A 20587-nucleotide genomic window follows, 5' to 3' on the forward strand; every position below is an offset into this window, starting at 1 on the left:
AAAATACTACACAACATAACTGCACAGCTGTGCTCCAGATTTGCTATCTTTGGCTGAATTTTCTCAGTTTTAAGGTGAATAATCAGATGAGTATATACAAACAGGTTTGTTCCTCTGTGCTCAGTGAGATGAAATATCAACCCTTTATTTTGTTGCTGTAACCACCTGTCACCACTGAGCAGCACTGCATACCAATAGTTTGTAGCTTGCATGTCTTGCAAGCTACAAACCAAAACACACAAACGCAGCAGAATGCTAGAGATATTTGGTGGTTTGTGTGTCAGTGGACAGCCTGTTAATACATTGTCCCTAATATGATCCCTGTAGACCAGTAAGTAATCTCAACCGAAATTCACAAATAATATTATTATCATATAAAACATGAATACAATCTTTTACAAAATGTTTTATTCATTTGTGACAGTAAGGTTTCAACAGTTGTTTGTGCGTTTGGGCAAAGAGCATTTTATTGAATGGAAACTTTACACCAAAAGATACAGTAAAATCATCATGGTCGTACCATAAAACAAGAAGATTCTGATGTCATCAGGGTGGGTTTTGTATTCCCTCCATGCCCAAGAGAGGTGGTTGAACCTCTACGGCTGGAGTACTGCCGCCCATACCCTGTGATTCAACATTGCCTGTCCTCTCTTGATACAGTGAAGCTCTACAGTCTCTGTCTATTACCTGGCCCAGCGGAGAATATGCAACATCCTGTGTGTGGTTGACAGGGCTAGATCCTACTGTGTCATTTTGTCTAGGACTATTGATAGAGCTCTGTTGGCCTGGGATGTGCCCTGTGCATATTGACGTGTGGACTCCTGAGGGGGTGAGAGAGCTGAAGGCAGTGTGATACTGTGGCTGGCCGGTGGGAGTGACGGAAGAATGGATGGGTGTCTGGGACCTGGTCTGGCTATGTGTGGGATCAGAGCTTGGTTTGAACACTCAGAGAGGAATGGGTGCAGCCAGAATTTACTGGGGAACACAGCAGGTGAGAGTTGCTCATTGTAGGAATAGAGGCATTGTAGGCCCCCTGTGCAGCCTGACAAATCACAGGGAAGCTACTGAAGGCAGAACTGATACCCAAGAGGGATGGACCTCCTTGGCCATGAGAGTGGGTCATGTAAGGAGAGTTTGGAGTTGTTCTGGGGGTTTGGAAGGGGCCACACTGGCTCTGTAGCCTGTGAGCTGTGGCCCCTTCTCTGTCAGTGCAGCACAAGTGTAAACAAGATGACATAGGGCTTGAAGAGTGCAGCAAGGTGGGACTTCTGCCCTGGGAGGGCATCCCAGTGCAGCCCCATGCATTTCTGGCAGGGTGGCTAATTGCTTCATGATGGAGGTGCAGCCCGGTGGCTATATTTAAAGGGACATGGGGCTGCCAGTCACTGGAAGCAGTCACATTTGGACTGGGAACCATCTGTATGCCATAGGAATATGAAGAAACTGGAGAGTTATAATGGAGCATGGCCATATGAGACTGTAGGTAATGCATTATGTCATGGAGCTCCTTGGCGAGATGGGAAGCTTCTTGGTTCAAATTATTTACCTAAAAAGAGAAAGAAAATCATATAAATAATGCACATATAGCAAGGTAATTTAAGTTTTTCTATTTTCACGTTGCTAGTACCTCTTTGTTCAGTTTGCTTATGTTTTGTCTCACTTCCTCTGTTTCCAAAAGCAGGTTAGCACTCACTTGTGACTGGTCTGAAAAAGGATGAACAATAGAGAAATTAAGCTGGTCTGAGATCAGCCTCTTCACTACTAAATACACACTATATAATATGACATCTAATCCCTGATGAGTGGGATTATAAGTAACAAACAGAGTCACAAAGTCTCAAAATGCAAACTCTTATGTTTCCTAATGTTTATTCAACCTTGTTTAATTTAGAGTTGAGCATTTGTCCCGGAAAAGTGTCTTTAATCAAGATATTTGCTGCCCCAAAAGTATAGTAAAGTTTTTATGTGCAGCTCATAGAGACTTTACCTGTTACATTAGTCTTTCCTTCACTCTGCTCTATATTAAATTGAAATGTGTGACCATTGTCCTCAATTCCATCCACGACCCTAGCAGAGACACAAATTAGTGTTAGAGTGAATAGATGGAAAGTGATTACAGATTCATTTTTGGATAAAGCAGGCTGAATAGATTACCTGGGGCTAAGGTTCAGTGGACTAACACAAGGCAAGGATGGCATGAGCAGCTTTGCAGGCCGATGGTTCAAGCCTGGGTCACTGGTATGATTGGACAGAGGAGACGGAGAGAGCTCCTCATTGATGAACGCTTTAGGAGAGGGGCTTCGGCCTCTGCCGCCCTGAACAGGTGACCGACAGAGGCGCAGTGCGTTGATGTGGCGGAGCTCTTCCCCTAACAGGGTGCTGAGGCAGGGCTGACGAACGGGGCTGCCCATTCCTTGTAGCAGGGGCACCCTCCTCTGTTGAGAGTGCCTCATATCTTCTCCGTGTTCTGCATCATCTGCCTCAATGATATAGGGTAGTTTATGGTCCATAGATACATGACCCTGAGGAAAGTATGTTGGAAAACCAGGTTGTAGTAAAATGGCAATTAGAGTAAGAAGTCATACTATGAGTCAAATTTCATCTCTGGTGTACAATAACACATATCTGTAAGCACAGAGAGTCCTGTGTTAAATCTAAGAGCAAAATCCAAAGTTCTCTTCTGCGACAGACCAGAAATCAAAAACAAACATTTGTAGCTACATTAGTAAGTGAACTTTTGATATTGTTATCATTTTTACTTTCTTTATACCAGCATGCAAGCTAGCCAGCAAGGCTAAGTTTCTAGGCCACCACATTATATTACAATAACCTTCTTTGCTTCTTATGAGATGTTGTCTTATCTTTTTTCAGTGTCATACAGGCTTTATTTGGAATCCATTAGTTAGCTTGTGTGCTTGTTTTTAGCTCTTGCCTGTATAGCTGATACAGTATGCTGTTTCCTTCAGTTTTCCTTTCTGTTTTGCTTAGCAGCATCTTATTTGTTTTTTTTTTCAGTTATGTGTATGAATTTAATGTGCTGTTTTCTGTAAAACAGACTAGTGCCTTATGATGTAAACGCAGATTGTACTGTAACTGATTGCCAGATGTATGTATCAAGCAGAGTAAGGCTGAAATAATAACCTTAGTGAGGCACACATACCTGAGACAACCTGGGAGTCCATGGAAACCTTGTTACTCCCTGGAGATATTGAAGTCAAAGAGAAGTCAAAAAAGTACAGCTATGTTTCAATGAATGAGTAGGACTTTAAAAAATACTGGTTCACTGAAATTTCTGTCTCCCATCAAGTGATGTCAAATGTCTTACATCAGCTTCACTGCCCTCTCTCAAGTTGTAGGTGAGGTTGTGGTGGATGTCAGAGCTGAAGCGGCTGCCATACTCCGGGTACAGCCCAAGGACCTCTCTCAGAGCCCTGACACTGATGTACTGCAAGTCACAGTAGGTCAGCGCCTTCACATCTGCATTGGTCTTGATCACATGGTCTTGTTCTGGGAGATCAGCCCCAATAAGGTCACCTTTGCCTGTAGGGATTGTGGGTTAAACAGAGGGGTTACAAGGAGAGGCAAACATGAGTAAGAGAGGAAATGTTTAACACTTGGTGCACACTGACCCAGGATGGCAAGGACCATGCCATCTTTCAGAACCTCCAGGGAACCTGAACAGACAAAATAGTTGGCTTGTAGGGCATCTCCATGGCGGATAAGGTATTCTCCTGGTGCACAAAAGGAGGTCTTAATGTGCAGGGAGAGGGAGCGCAGGCACCCTCTGCTGGCTCGCTCAAACACAGGCAGCTGCAGGATGTCTTTGTTCAGATGCATGGCAATGTCAGCTCGCAGTTCATCTGGGAAGTCATGCAGCAACTAAAACAAAAGACAGGAAAACTTGAACCTTTATTGACCACTGCAGTGCATTTGGTAGTCCAGCAGGCCTGCCGAATATCTGAATACTTCTTCCACTACTGCTAAACACAAGGACCAAAAAATGATTGATGCACTCACATGATGTGTCAAGCTCAGTAGAAACAGACATGAAGGTGTCAAAGCCAGCATGTTCTCAGAAACCAGTGACTGTGTCTGTTACCTTCAACAGTGAATTAATTATCTACAGATGGTGATGGTGAGGGTGTTAATGAGTATTCTTTCTATTTCAACTCCTACCCTTTTAATTACAGGGAACTTCTCCTAGATCAGTTCTGGCATTGTTACTGACGTTCTATTTGCAACAAAGTACAATCTACTTAAGGAAATGGAATAAGACTCAAGAGAGTTTGTGGTGACCCACATTTTAAGGATGGCATTTCTGAATCTAGAATCTAGCGCCCACACAAAATGTACTTTTTCCTCATGAAGAAAGAAATTACTGCAGCCCACACAGTCAACAGTTCATATATAGTTCAGTTACTTATTGAAAGGTGACTAACTTTACAAGGACAACTTCATTTATTTGAAGATAGCCACAGGAAAAAGGTTATCATAGCCACATGAACACTGCTAATTTGTGATTTTTCACCCACCTCATTGGCATTGATACCATTGTTGACTGACCAGGTGGCCTGAAAGTACTCCAGCATCCTCTGCTTCAGCTGCTGAGGTAGCCGATGCACACGGATAAAGTCCTTAAGATCCTTCATTCGGGTGTGATAGAGTGAGCGCCGTGAGTACATGCGCTGGATGATGGCTGTTACGTTGCCAAAGACCACTGCATGCATCAGGGCTGATGGTGGGAGAGGGAGCAACATTATTGCTATTCTCAGAATAATTCATAAATTCATAATTCTGTTAATTTTCTCTGATTGCCAGTTAACTCACCACCCATGAGCATAATGCAGATGGAGAAGATTTTCTCTGCATCTGTGTTGGCACACACATTGCCAAAGCCAACACTGGTGAGGCTACTGAGGGTGAAGTAGAGAGAGGCGATGTAGGCGCTAGGCATGGAGGGACCACCCATAGTGCTGTTGATGTATGGTGTCTCCAGTCGCTTTCCCAGCTCCTGAAGCCAGCCTGGTGAATGAGGTCAGAAAGTGGTTGGATAAAACTCATGTGGGGGGTCTTAGGTAACTATGCTAACTGTATAAAATGTGTTTTCATTTCTTTTTTTTATAGTCTTCTTCAATAGATAAGCCTCTCCCCGTTGGAATATGATATAATACGAGGTAGGTGATATAATGGGAAATGATATAATGCATTGCTGGTGATATGGTATAATTCTGTGACCTGCACTTCCTCTGGACTGACAGGACAAGCTTAGATGCTGAAATGATGCTGTGGCATTCAGGCATTCAAGCTTGACTAGAGATGTGCAGAGCTGGCCCGCAGGGGTTGCCAGGAGAGACACTAAAAATGCTTCAGCAAAGCTTAATGAGTGAGGAAGAGCATTACACTCTTGATTCAGTGGTGTGGGAGCTGTAAAACACACACACACACACACACACACACACACACACAATGTGCTCACCTATGTCCCAGGTTACGGGGTCACTGCTTTCGATTTCCTTGCGACCGATGACGTACCAGACACAAGCCATCCAGTGAGCCAGCAGAGCAAACACAGACATGAGCAAGGTCAGGACCACAGCGCTGTACTGGGAATAGCGATCCAGTTTCTGTAACAGGCGCAGGAGACGCAGCAGACGCACTGTCTTCAGCAAGTGCACGAGTGAGGTCTAGAAAAAGAGAAGGAGAGCAGAACATATAAGCTAGATCTTTTTTATATAATCTGTATATACTCTGTATTGTGAGGTACTTGCACTGACTGTAATGTTACTATTTGCAGGAAAGTTTTTTAACCAGTCAGAGAGATGTCTTTGTCTGTCAGCTCTGGCCTATGGCAAAGTAAGACCAATCCACAAGAAGTACCAGTGTTTATCTTGAGGATAAAACTAAACCGAGCAGACAAACAAGAATGTTCAGTGAAGTGGGAGAAGATAGAGGGATAATCATCTCAAGTTCAATGCTCTGAGGGAAAAACACTACTGAAACATTAGTGGCTAGTCTTAAAGTTGGTGCACACGGGAAAGTACAAAACCCGGGGGCATGCTGTACTTCCAGATATATAAAACAATAATCTTACCACCGTGATGTTAAAAGCATAGAGAAGGTCGAAGGGCAAGGCTGCGATCAGATCCACAAAGAACCAGGTGGTGCAGTAATGGAGATAGATGGATCGGGCATCGTACACCACCTGACCTGACTGACTCACATAGGTTGTGCGAAAATTCAGGATAATATCTGAAAAGGAGCAGTGAAAACAGAATCACAAAATTACACATAAAAAGAAAAACAAATTTCATGTCTGTATGACAGGTACATACACAAATTATTCATGAGAAACTCACAAAATAACACAAATTTATAAAATAAGTGATCAGTATCATGTTCACTCATAAATCCATTTGTAGGGATAAAAGAGGTATCTGATATATATATTATGAGATCTTAAAACAGTAGTAATGTATAGTATAGTAGAGTTTAGTTTAATAAAAGACCATATTTTACAGCATTTACATCATTCCATGGACATTAGAGGCAAAAAAGTAAGTGATTATATCATGTCAGTTGGTGGAAATATTGCAATGTACTATGTTATTAGTTATCTTTAAGTGCACAAAACCTTCCCAATAATGAGTTGCAAGCTGACATCATGGAAATTGCTTTAACTTGTATGTGTAAAATAACACTTGGTCCAACTAATGTGATACGTGCCTGGCAGTATATTTAACTAAAAAGGGCAAGTTTTTCTCTTGTTTCTTGCAACAAGGCTTCTATATTCTGTTTATTTATAAGGCCATTATTGGAAAACTCGCACCTTATATTGCAACGATGCTGGACTGGAACTTTGGAACTTATCTTAACTTTTTCAAAAGACTTATGCTCAACAAGGTCCCCTGAATACAGACCAAATTTGGAAAGCCTTTTGTTTTAATACCCCGACCTATTGGAACAATCTCAACACACTGTGAAAATCAATTCCCTAATATTTTATGGGCAATTTAAGACCATGGCCACAACCCCCCCACCCTCCGCCTCTACTGTTATAACTAATCTCAGCACTGTTTAACTGATTTTATTTGAGTCTTGTCTGCATTTTAACTTGTCTGCATGAAACTGGTTCATGGACAAGCATTTGACATTCAGTGGCACTCCACACTAAAAGTCTTAGGTGACACTTGCCATAAAAATGATTTACTTTCACACACAGGAAAAAGTGCCAGCATGTGGTACCGGGTGAGCTGATTTTGAGTCTGTCCCCGGACAAACTTATTGAGAGAGAGGAAGTCAAAGAGCCTCATGACAGATGTGCTATCACACTTCCTAGAGGAAAAGTGGGACGAAGTGAGACAAATCTAATTATGATTCGTAACCTGGGGCAACAGAGACACCCCGAGTGGGTGAAGCAAGGTAGGAGGTTGAGTCATGTGTTAGCTCTTGCCACAGAAACCACAGCAGCTGCACTGGGGGATATAGTTGGTCTTAATTTAAACTGAACATTGTTGTCTCTTCATAAGGCTGCTCAAGATGCTTCAATATAAAGGTCAACTGGAGCACAGCATGTAATCACTGTACTTTAAAATTATAGTGGTTCAAGGTACCAATTATCTTACTGAAAGAAGTTACACCACAGTCGCCTACTACCATATCAGGAGTAAGATGTTTATTATCTGAACTTACATAGTAGTAGCTCAAATTTCTTTGAAAAATATTTCGAATAAATAAGATTGCATGTGATGACAACCAAACAATCCTACACATCTGCCTTGACAGTAGGTAATCTGATAACATAAATGATTTATTTGTCATATCCAACCCTTTAACTGGATCCACACCACATTTTAATGGGTTTGTCCATGGTTCATGCCCCATCCCTCCACCAAGTTTGGTGCAAATCAGCTCAGTACTTTCTGTGTAATTCTGCTAACAAACAAGACACTGAGAAAACACAACCTCCTTTACAGAGGGGTTAAATGCTTCTTACCAAGAATGAAGAGCATCTCCACTGCTATGTCACTGCCTATGGTGCTGCGGCTGACAAGTGAGTGATGGTCACTGCCTTCATCATGACTGACAAAGCAGACATCATAAGGCACAGTGACAGCAACGTAGAAGGTCGCCAGTAGAATCAGCCAGTCCCACAAGGCCTTGGAGATGCTGTAGTGCAGCAGGATGAAACGTGACTTCTTCACAGCTGCAACCTTATACTCGGGTAGAGACGGCTTCTGGAACACACTCTGAAAGCATCACAAGAAAATAGACTCTCTGAAAAACTAAAGTCATTGAATTTAAATCTGTGGTGCTCTCAATAACATCCTGGTGTTGTGGGAGAAGAGTTGACACAGTTGGAGAGGGGAAGCTTGTTTGATGAACTTACTCAGGCTTAAGAAACTGAAGTGGTTGGATTATATTAATAGCCCCTGAGGAATAATGAATCCTTTGGATAAATGAAAGCAATTTTGAAAATGAGAAAAGATGCATAATTTCCATTTTCTTCAGCACCTACTGAGGCAGTGTTTGCATATAGTAATTAGCTCAGCATGAAACACTGAAGGTAGCTCATAAACCTGCCAGTGATCATCCATTTTGTCATCATCAGCATAAACATCATACTGTTTTGAATACATTTTGAATAGACTTAAATAAACTATTTATACCACAGGGTTGTTGAGTAGACAGCAGTGATTTGAAGATGGTCATAAACACAAAGAGAGCTTTTTGAGCAGACTAGGCAATTTACAATACTGCTGTTTGCATGTCTGTTTTAGCAGTAAAACACAAAAATGTGAGATTTATACTCAGCATTAATTAAGACATATACAAGTTCAACTTCATCAAACTGCCCCTCCCTCATATACAAAGCTTGCAGATTGGTATCAAATACTCACCCGACTAAGGTTTCACATTGCCTTTTATTTTAAGAGAAGCAGCCAAACATCCATCAGTGAAAATAAATAAATTCAGTATTGAGACACCTACATCAGTCAGTTTCCGCTTGCCCCTCTTGGTGAACAGGTTGGTCAGGTGGTGCAGAATTGTCCTCCCCCTCTCTCGAGCTTGGGAAAAGTGTGATTGGTTGCTTTTCCTGCTCTGGTGAGCAACTTCTGATATACCTGTGGGCAAAATCATAATACCCACTGAGTGAATGTAAACTGTGCCATGTTCCATTTAGCTTTTACATAAACACATGTGGCAGTATGACATTTTGAAGTTAAAACGGTCTGAATTAAAGTAGGACTGCTAACAGCAGGAAATGCATGTAGCCTGGCCTCACCATCTCCGTGGGTGTAGTGATGGCTTTTCCCAAATGATTCACTGATGTCTTTGAAGGATAACAGGAACAGCACCACCTCACCTTTCTCATTTTTAATTGGCACGATATCCAGGAGGCACCAAAATTGATTTCCTGAGGATATTAAAAAAGTTATTACACTGAGATTACTGCTAGACAGTTTTTACCCTGAAATTGATTGGATTTCTATTAACACAGGAACAACAGTGTTTTTTTTTCTTTCTTGCAGCTAACCTCACCTCACTCCCTGCTGTCTGTCTGTATGTATTCTAGAGTTGCTTTCCTCAAAAAATAATGTCCTCACAATGAAAGAAAGGCCAGGAAAATGGTTCAAATTAAGAACATCATAACTATTCCTCATGTATACAAATGCCTTTCAGGATAGTTTGGGGGCATAGATTTAAATTCAGTATTAAAAAGTTAGTGTTTCAAAGAACATGGCCAACTCAACATCTGGGTGAGCACATAAAATCCTCACCATTTTTTCTATAGAAGCAGACTTCTCCCTGGTACTCCTGCTGTCCCTCCAGAGCTTTGTCTACCTGTTGGATTACACTTTCATTGGTCTCGGCCCCATGGAGAAAGCTGCAGGTACATGTTTTCTGCATCACCTCAGTCCGAACAAAGCCAGTCAGTTCACAAAACCCATCAGAGCAGTACACGATAGGGTAGCCATAGCGACCCTGAGCATTTCCCAGTAGGAAGTTACTGTCTGCAAGGGAAATAAAAGAAGAGGAGAAAGAAGAGAAAGAAGCTGCTGTGTGACTTTGAAGAATAGAAAAAAGTGATTGATCAACAGGCAATATTTTGTGCTTTTCTAACTGCACAGTTGTGACAAAGCTTGAGACAGTTGCAGTTCTGAAAGTTCTCACACTAACACATGGAAATCAACTTATTTAGTTGCTTCTTTCCTTTCCCCACTACCCAGCTCACTTCAGATTTCATTCAATTCATGATGCACCAACAAAAAATCAACTTTTATTTTTTCTTTATCTGAGTCTTTCTATCTGGCTTCAGCGCAGATCCCTGAAATAGCCTAGTATACATCAGAGGGGACTTTGAAGTATGCTGGTGGTGTGTATGAACTCTAAGGGATATATATACAGGGCCCCAGCTGGCTCCATGGGGGACTAGTTTCTCAGTGAGGCTTTAGCCCTTAATTAGCATGTGGGGCATGTTTTCATCCTGCCACCAATTGTGCAGTGGATTTTCGTATTTACACAGCAAGACACACACACGCACACACACAAAATTGACTTCCTTTTGCACTGAAGGGTGCGTTGTACCTAATAAACTGGCAACTGAGTGTATACCATTTACTTACCAGTTGCCAGGCAACCAGCCAAGACTGTCATTTTTAAACTTAGGTTTTTGGACAGATTAAACTAACAATACTTACAGGACTATCTAATTTCACAATTCCCATCACAAAAAATTCACATGAACCAGCTTATAAGCATATTCTACTTAAATGTAGTGATTATGTAACAAGAGAGAGACTAAGCCTTTAAAGAATCATTTTATGCTTGAGAACAAAGGGAGGAGATGAATATCTTTGTGAAATCAATTTAGACAGATAATTGAAAATATTGTTTAGGGGAAAAAAAACACCACTGAACATTGTTGCTATCTGCTGGAGCATTGAGGATTCACTTAAGGGCAGGAAGTGTAGGTGGCAAAGCAGAAAATAATCAAGAACACTGCATTTAAACACAGGCTCAAAACCAGCAATATATTGGAGGGTTAGTGTTAGTGCAGTGCAGTAAAACAGACTCACGTACACCTTTTCTGTCCATGGAAACTATACAACCCCCCCCCCCCCAAAAACAGGTATCTTTTTTGTTTTGTTTTGTTCTTTTGTGAGTAACCTCTTGACAAAGCCATTGTCTGTCCAAAACAAGAATCTAGACCAGTGAAATTAAGTGAAATTAAGCACTCCATTGTCTACTGTACAGAGAAATAAAAGCCAGATCATTTACTGACTAATGCAGGTCTGCTTTCACTTGTCTCCACATAATCCTAAATAACCCTGTAATATTTGGACAAGTCCACTGAATGTTGTCTCTTTTCACTGTTTCATTCATTCAAATTTCAAACAAACATCTTTGTTTGACTATACTGCAAAACACTGCAATGATGATGTAGCTGAGAGGACAACGTTGAACACCTGTGCTGCAGCGAGTTTTAATGAGTGATGCTTTGTATGCTCTCTAAACCTAGGAAAGTAAACACAGACGGATAATGCCACAGTTTGTTCAGATGCATGCAGCCATAGATTCACCTGATGTATTTCATATGATTTCTCAAGCCAAACAAAAATAATTGCCGAGCGAGCAGCACTGTGGGGGTGTTAACGAAGTGTTTCTTCCAGAGGTAAAGAGGTGCAATTAGTGATGTGTGGATATATCCTTCCTGATATCAGTGCAGTTAATCTCACAAGAAACTAAATTAAGATCTTTCCACGCTTGTGTTGCCATAGTAATTTGTGCAGAAAAAAAAAACTAAACATATGGCAGTGCTGTAGTTCACATCTCTGAGGTTACTAAGACTCTGTGCCCCCTGAAACACAGATGCAGGCAATAAAGAACTGGCAATATTAGCATCTGTCTGATTTATTCTTGACTAATTTAACAGATGTGTCTGACTCTGATTGATAATGTGCTTACAACATACAAGAGTGAGGATTTAGTAAAGATAAAGTGACTTCTTGGCTAAAACTGAAGCACTTTAAGCTCCTTGTGATGTTTTTTTTTCTTTCCCATAACCTGATCACCTACCATCAGATTTCTGTCTCAACTGTGATCTTCAGGAACAAAGTTCAATCTTGGTTGCATCCCTTGCCAACAGTTGTCAGGTCATGTCTCTAAAATCAAAATTTTCCATTTTACTTCTTCTCTCCCCCTCAGGCTGTTTCTATGGCTTCAAGCTATTCAAGAGAACAATATGGTTCACACTGACAGATCACCAGAGTCTGGCTGTGAAACTTACTCACAGCAATTTCTTGTCAGTAAATGCTGATGGCAGCACTCAAAATGGGCGTATATTGTGAATGATAATAAAAGAATTTTGATTTCTCAGCCAGTGAACCACTTCTCTCACTGTTACATCTCCAGCTCTGTAGAACATTAACTTAATGCATTTGCTTCCTTTCAGTTAAACTGCAGTCACTCAATAGCAATGATTGTTATTATTGCTAATTATCAATGGCACTTGTGAGGAGAAAGATGCAATTCAAACACCTACCCAGGCAATTAGCAGGAGAGACTGTCCACAGTGAGCAACAACAATAAGCTACAGCTTTTTATGCCTGCTACTGTGTAATTATATCAGTGAAGCAATCTAGATCTATGATACTCTTGACCCTGCAGTCCACAAACTACAAATATTATAGAGGATATCATGTTACCCTAAACCATCAAGTTAATTCTTTAATCTTTAGCTAACATTAATTACCTATATTTGTAGGTGGTAAATGATTAGATGAATAATTGAAGTAATTTTGATGGCTGACTAGGCAAGACAGCCAGTGATGTTTGATTGGCTCTTGCCCCCTGCATAATTTATTTTAATTCATTTTCCTGCTCACACCACAGTCATTTGAATACCACCTCCATTCCCCTGAGTATTATTTATTATTTCTTCAGCACAGAGACAGTTGAAATAGACTTTCATCTCTGCAGTTATGCCCTTGTCTTCAAAGAGACGTCTCTGCATAGAAAAGCTTTCAATTCAACCGAGACGGATCCTGCACAGTTCTTAGATTGAATTGTGTTCTGCTCTAAGGCCATCTCTTGTCAGTTAGCCCCTTCACCTCCCACTCAGCTTCTTGGCCAATCTGCCCACATTATACAACTGATACAGAGGTACTGTGGCAGCTAAGATTGAGAAAATGTCTGCTGCGCTAATATGTGTATGTGCAAGTCTGTGTGTGTGTGTGTGTGTGTGTGAAAGCAAGGGCAAGGCGACGTGAAGAAGGGCTGGGCGGTCTGTGTGTGCATGTGTGCAATAGGGAGATACAAACGGAGATAGTGTTATCACACTATATTTGTGAATTTGTGAGTGTGAGGGATATGGACAGTCTGACTCTGACCTGTACACACCATTTATTATGTTCTGGAAAGAGCTACCTGGTGCCTGCTGGTTACTCTCTACTCTGTATGAATTTTGTATGGACCCTCTACAGTATGAACTAGCAGGGCAGGAACAAAGTATATACCAGCAAAACAATGGTCCAAATGGACAGTGGATGAACATCATTGTAAATGCATGAAAATAAACAGCCACAGTCTAACTGTTAAGGCTCTAGTTCAATAATCCAACAGCAAAGATCAGACAATTTCACATGTGTGACGTCTGTGACAGTGTATCCAGGTGCATCTGCTATATTTCCTTCATGTACTACAGGTGCAGCATGCTTTGGTTGTGTGGAATGAAATACTGTACAAATCAGCCTCAGCTAGTCTCATTACTGGTCTCATTCTTCAAACTGCTGTGGTAAAAGATAAAAATAGCTCACGAAGAGATTAGCTTCTCCAAACAGAAAAATAATGTTGCTGTCTGGCAGTTTCAGAGCGGTAACAGACGAGCATTACAAATATGCAAACTATGTGACTTTTTAAAGTTGAATTTACATTTATGGAGAGAGTGAAAGTTCCCTCATGCCACGTTTTCATTTTGAATGCTATACCTACAAAAATAAACAATAAAAGTATTATAAAGTATAATGAAATGTGGTGGCAGTGATTTTTCCACAGCTTTAATGTTCCTATTGATTGCAGAGAGTTTATTCATAGTAATTAGTATAATTCTGTAGCTGCTGGTGGATAATTATTAAATAAATGACACTGTGCAGAAACAGATCTGGTCCTGTCTGAGACATCTATTTTCAACAGCCTCAAATAGTCAATTTTCATCAAAATATTAACACCTCTGTTGCCTCATTTGCATGGGACTCCATTTTGTTGCACCTCTCCTGCCACCAGTACACTATGTGTCCTATACCTAGCACAAAAGAACCAACTAGATGTGATGGCCAAGTGGTTATGTTGTTGGACCTGAAATCCAATGGGGGTTCTCCACACAGGCTCAAACTCTGCTTGTGGTGATTATTTTTATTTAAAGTCTAGTAACTGCTAATTTTCCCATTGTGGGACTAACAAAGAATTATCTTCCTCTCAACGAATGTGCAAAGCAAAAGTACAAACATATCTTGAAATTGTATGTCCTGTCACAAAAACAGAGCCATGACTGTATTGATAAGAACTTGTGCACCTTGACTGAATAATGCACGAATCGCAACAATAAAATATCCTAACGAGCAATACAATGGTTCAACAAGTGGCTCTTCAGCTCCAATATATCATCCCAGACTGCACTGTCCATCTCCATTTCTAGTTCTGGTTTACTGTCATAACTTAGCACTCTTATAATTGGATCTCACTACCGTTGGACACATTTGTCGACAGCAGTGTTTTTCAGTGCCAGTCACAATCCTAAACTGGGTTACAAAAATGCCACAGGCTAAAATCCTAAAAGCCAGGCATAGCTGGTAGTGTTGCATCCTTATAACTGAGACAAACCCGTATGTAGGCAACACAATTAGAATTTTGTAATGTGTGTCCTTTGTTTGAAAAGTTTGAAACACATTGATTTCAGTCGTAATGATGATACAATATAAGAAAGCCAAAAGAACCAGTGCAGGTACAACTAATCTAAGGATTGGCATGACCATGGCATAAAAAGTACTATTCATGTATGCAAGACATTCAGTGCATATTCATATCAAGTTTTGCAACTACAGAGAATGATTCATATCTCCTCTCCAAAATATACTTACGAGTGCCGTCAAAGTGGTTTGCAATGGTATCCAGGAAGGTGTTCTGTGGAGCGAGGAGGCCCTTCATCACAGGCATCTTGTACTAAGAGAAGGCTGCAGACTCTCAGCAGTAGCAGTAATTCCAGTAGTTCATCACCGTTCCCCAAAGAGGACTTGAAAGAGAACCGCAGTGCCTCTCCTTGGGCTCGCTTGTAACTCTTCTACGAGGTTCTGTTGGAGTATGTGTTGTCTCTGTTCTGTGTTGTTGAGAGGGAACCGCTGACTTGCATCACAGAAATCTCTCTTTTTTTTTTCCTCAGAAGAAAGCTCAGAGGTGTTGTAGTTCTGTAATGCTTCTCTCTCAGTGTTGAGTCATTGAGCTTTCAGGCTCTGTTGCGCATCCCTCTGCTCTCAGTGCTGCTCCGGTATCACAGCGAAGCCTCAGCCTCTCTTCAGTCAGTCTAACTCCACTCACCATGCTTCCTGCCATCTCAGAGTCCCCTGCCTCTCTCTCTCCCTCCCTCTGTCTCTCATACAAAAGCCTGAACCATCCCCCTTTCCACACACTGTCAACTTATTAGTTACCATTCTCGCTTTCTTGCTTTCTCATACAGAACCCATGTCCTCCTACTGCTGACTCCCCCGAGAAGTTATTAGAAATCACTTTCTTTCTCTATCTTTCTCTTTCTCTCTCTCTACACCTCTGCGTTTTTTCTGAAAATCCTTTTTCAGGTTTGTTTGCTTGAACTACTAATGTTCACACACTGTTGTATAGGAGTTGTATAGGAGGATGTGTATATATGTAATACTGTGATACACAGAAAGAGGGCTTTTGGCTGCTGTGGATACTCTGCAACAAAGAGGATGACACTATGGTCAGACTTCTTTTGTGTGTCTATAGAGATTTAGTTTTTTCTTCAGCCCTTCTCTGGACACCTGGGGGTCAGAGGTCAGATTGGGTAAAGCACAACACTAGATGATTCAATTCCTGGCTCAAGAACACTACAGTACATCTGCTGCTGAGCTGCTGTCAGTCATCTGACTGAAGAATCTTGTCTGAATCAACATACCTATGTCACATTTTCTTTGCTACCTATACACATGCATAAGCAAACACCCCCACACAGGTAGTTGCTGTCACACATACAATATAAGCATACACGGACGGACACACACACACAACACAAACTGGTTCTTTGTATAGCACACTTCCTAATTACCACTTTCCTTGAGGTTCCATATGGGAGTGTAAAACTGTTGTGCACAATCACACATCCACTGAGACCTGACATTTCATTAATGTGTCCGTTATTAAAATCTACTCCATCCATGAAAAGGTCAAAAACACAGCCTGTTAAAATAAATGTTAGTTTTCATATCAAAGGGCATTTTATCAGATTTATATAACTTTGAAAACCTCCATAAGCAGCAGTCTCATGGCTGTGGGAGACTGGCAGATTCAGCTTGAGTCGGATGTATGTATCACGTTGCTGAGAAGCAGTTGTTCTTGTGTGTGTGGTTATTCTGCAATGTGTCAAATTAGTGGATTAGTCTCAGGTGCAGCTGAGTACCCAGTCAGGCAGCTGTCGAAAACAATCTGCTTTCCCTTAATTTGAATTCACTACAATTACAAACAACATTGTGACAGACAACATGCAAAATAAAATGGTGAAGGTGCAGTAAAGGCAAATCAATAAAATATCCCTGAAAGTAACGAAAAACATCTGTGTGTGTATCATAAAGCCTATATGTGTTGGGGACATTTAAAAGGGCCAGTAAAGTAACTGGGTGAGCTTCAACATCATAGTCTGTCTGCACATTGAGCTACTCGGTTCAGGAACATGTCCACCATGGAAACAATAATCCTAGTTTCTCAAGAATTTTCAGTAATACCTGTAGGTCAAACAAGGTGCAGCTGCTGAATGCTGATAAAGTAATAAGAACATTTAGTTTTACCTTAGAATAAGAACAGAAAACACATCCAGGTATGATTTAGCGTCTCAAAGAACCCTCGAAGCAAAAACACGCTGAACATACACAGGCCAGTGGAACAGAAGCGGGCGGGGCTTTGAGCCCATTCAATTATCCTGCAAAGAGAGAAAATTAAACCTGAATATATCCATCGTTTTCATATTAAAAAAAGGGATCAAATGCAGAAGTGTTATTATTGACTTTTTAACTTTGAATAGTAATAAAAATGTTGCTTCTTTTATTTCAAATGGAAATGTAGCTTAGGAAATAAAATAAGTGAATAAATAGGTGGGAGAAGAGAGGGCATGTGTGAAAAACAAGGTTTTTGTGACATACCTACAGTGTGAATGCAAGAGGATAATAATTTCATTGCAGTGTTCTTTCACGTCAAAGTGCAACGTATTAAAGCCCCTAGATTATCTATGTAAAAAAATCATTCTTTGCAGCATTATGCTATATCAAAAACAAACATGTTGGTTCACATTTTCATCAAGGCAAACAGAACTGATGGTGAAAACCACTTTATATACAGCAAAACGTGCACACTGCATCTTATTGGATGACCACATTATTCAGTAGTCAGGGTATTGTCTGTATCACTCCTACCTTTACTGACTTTGTACAATGTCAGCACCATCTTGTGGCCCACTTTATTTCCACACTGCGATGAGCTTCTGGGTGCATGTCATGCAATCAAAATCAAGCCAACACTGGGTTTTTCTTTCCACATATTGCTGTTTTGATAAAGAAGGCATTACAGAATATATCGGTCTTCTCCTCCCTCATGCAGTAATTCCTGAACTTGTACTGGATATATATCTTTTAAATACTGCTTCCATGTTTCTGGAATTGTCTGATTTGCAGCTGTTCTTTTAGGTAGTTAGATTGTACATAGAATAGAATAGTGAATAGCATAATGTCTTTATACATACATAAACCAAACCTAAATTCCAGAAGACCCATCCAAGAATCGACAAAAGACATGTTGTCAGCTTTATGGTTTTTTTTTTTATTGTACATGTATGTACAATATTACACATCTCCCTAAAGTTCTCTCACAGGCAAATGCAAATCACACTCAAAAAGGTACAGATAAAAGAAAATCACAAACAAATCATGTTTCCACACGAGCAATATATACATTTTATATGCTCACAAAATAAGTTATTTATATCGCTCACAAAATAAGTCCCAGTTTACTTATATCATGACGTATAAATATGCCTTCAAACAGGAAGGGGTGTTGTGATGGTAGTTTCTGACTGAGCCATCCAGTCCATGTACTGCTCTCCAGCCCTCTCTTCAGTCCTCTTCCCCATGGTCAGGATCCCTGCTGCTTGGTTCCTGGAGCCTTGTAGGAGCTGGTGGAGTCGGCTGTGTAAGCGATACTCATCTTCTCTCCGTTTGCCTAGAGTGAGGATGCCAGCAGCTGCATCTCCTGTGAGGGGTCCCCCCAAGGCCTTACCACCAGAGCGACACAGCAACACATAGAGGCGGCAGGAGCGAGAGGGTTGTCTGCAGCACTCAGACATGCTGTGAGCATCGCAAGTCAGCTGAGACAGCAGCAACATCAAGACAAGCACGAGGACTTTCTGCTGGGTAAAAGAGATTAGTTTACACCTGTATGCAATGATCAATTTCAATCTGCAGCTTTGGCAGACAAAAACTGACACTTCATTTACTTTTGATTAGAACTATATCCTCATGTCTTTGAAATATATCTTTTTATAGAGCAATTGGTGGTATTTGAAGTTTAGAATTCTTGACTGACGCAAACGAAACAATCATGGCCAGACCAACAGACTCCTATCTATGTATAATGAATATGACTCACTGAATCTCCAGTATCTCCATCCATTAGCTATACTGCTTATCCTTTGAGGGTTGTGGTGGGAGAGTTTGAGCCAAAATACTATGGGAAAGCATTGATTACCATGATTGCATACCTGATCAGCCTGATCAGAATGTGTTAAAATGCCTCAGTTATAATCCATATTGATCCCCTGAACAGAGAACACCATCTGTGCAAAAGAGGTTTTTAGGAAAGGGCACTCTACAGTTCTGCAGAAATGCAGCCCAAGTACTGAGGTTTCACCTTTTGAATGAGCAACTCATGGTCATAATGACATGGTGAAACATGTTGGGCATAAAAGCTCAACTGTTTATATACATAATGTCTTGATAAGGCCAAAAATGATATGAATGTGTAAAGAAAATAAATATTAGTTATTTATATCTAAATAAGAAGACATGGCAACAAACACATTCATAAATAAGCAGCAACTCTTATGCAACCTTCAATACTATTTCCCACACTCGCAATAAATTATTCTCTTTAATTTCAGATAAAAGATTTTCAGCTGCCTTACCCTGTTAGACATGTCCACCCCAGCAGCTGTCTGGAAGTTGGCAGGGAACCACATCATCTTTTGGTCTCTGTGAAGGGGAGTCATCTGATCTTCTTATCTCCCCAGTGGAAGAAGTAGTGTCTTTTATATTGTTCTGTGCAGTGCACGCCGTCAACCCTGTGTGGACGTCATTCAGGCCAAACACAGAAATGACACAAACCCCACAAATTCTTTTGTTTCTGCTCCTTCTTCATTTGAGGTTTTGCTGTCAAGCTTGCTGCCATTAATTAGTCTCCTGTGGCAGATCATCTCCAAGGCACTTCTCTGGACCTTCGACGAACAACAGGTATGTCTTTGTGGCTGCATGCCAAAGGTTTATTAAGACATACCATTGCAATGAGCAGCAAGGGACAGAAGTCAATTAGCTAATGTGTCCAGTGAGTTCAAAAATATCATACAAATAGAGAAAAAGCCCTGATGCCCTTTCTCAGCTAATGACAAGCTCATTCAAAAGTGCTAATGAGGTTCTATGTACTTTATTCCCTCACACAAAAGGTGCCATACTGACACATCAAGAACAGTTTTGTAACTCTCAGTTACACTCCTGCTCCCACATGATACTGTCACTGTCATAAGTAAATATAACAGAATAACAAAAATCACTTAAAAGCAATTATTGACTTCCAGATTGCTGTTTTCATCTTTCCATCCTCACAGCCATTTACTTATTATTTGTTGCCATCTTATGGACAGCAGGAAGCACTGCTTAAATGAGACAAACTAATTCATGATAAAATAAATGGATACTTCTTGCTTATTGATACAAAAAAGGATTTTATATCAAGAGAATTAATGGTGCGTCACAGTGCATCAAAAGCAATCAATAAAGCTTTCCAAAAGCTATTGATTGCTTTACGTTGGCAGTAAAAGCCGCTTTCAAAATGCTCAGAAGAGCCAGTGATGTCTGGTTAAAGGCAATCAAAAAACTAACTTCACTCAGTCATTCTCTGAACCCTGCACAGCTAAAACATTTTCTAATAGCAGCCCATGAAATTGATTGATACATTGTTCAAATCCAACGTTTAACATCCCTGTATAAAACGTTCAAATGTATCCCCATTTGAAAGTCAGCAAAGGGCAATGAACGAGAGG

The 20587-nt window shown here is 40.7% G+C and overlaps 2 protein-coding genes across 2 annotated transcripts; both read right to left on the reverse strand.

The window, feature by feature from the left end:
- Positions 1-400: 400 nt before the first annotated feature.
- On the reverse strand, positions 401-16183 carry kcnh4a (potassium voltage-gated channel, subfamily H (eag-related), member 4a). The gene is given in 17 exon segments (XM_018702656.2): positions 401-921; positions 923-1546; positions 1628-1704; positions 1988-2067; positions 2155-2522; positions 3161-3199; positions 3326-3540; positions 3630-3879; positions 4533-4732; positions 4828-5022; positions 5477-5684; positions 6092-6249; positions 7994-8246; positions 8989-9122; positions 9284-9415; positions 9780-10013; positions 15138-16183. Coding segments are annotated over 17 exon segments (3618 nt in total). The 5' UTR covers positions 15214-16183; the 3' UTR covers positions 401-546.
- A 1902-nt stretch (positions 16184-18085) lies between these two features.
- On the reverse strand, positions 18086-20457 carry hcrt (hypocretin (orexin) neuropeptide precursor). Its single transcript, XM_018702644.2, has 2 exons — positions 19457-20457; positions 18086-18679 (listed from the first exon to the last, which is right to left on the reverse strand). The coding sequence occupies exons 1-2, from the start codon at positions 19538-19540 to the stop codon at positions 18314-18316; spliced, it is 450 nt and encodes a 149-aa protein (XP_018558160.1). The 5' UTR covers positions 19541-20457; the 3' UTR covers positions 18086-18313.
- Between the last annotated feature and the right edge of the window lie 130 nt (positions 20458-20587).

The sequence above is a fragment of the Lates calcarifer genome, linkage group LG11 (genome assembly GCF_001640805.2).
Source record: "Lates calcarifer isolate ASB-BC8 linkage group LG11, TLL_Latcal_v3, whole genome shotgun sequence".
NCBI lineage: Eukaryota > Metazoa > Chordata > Actinopteri > Centropomidae > Lates > Lates calcarifer.

Bases quoted from the DNA above. Each gene is read 5' to 3' on its own strand.
- hcrt (XM_018702644.2), bottom strand. From the start codon at position 19,540: ATGACTCCCCTTCACAGAGACCAAAAGATGATGTGGTTCCCTGCCAAC. The intron at 18,680-19,456 runs GTAAGGCAGCTG...TTTACCCAGCAG, and splicing joins GGGTGGACATGTCTAACAGG to AAAGTCCTCGTGCTTGTCTT.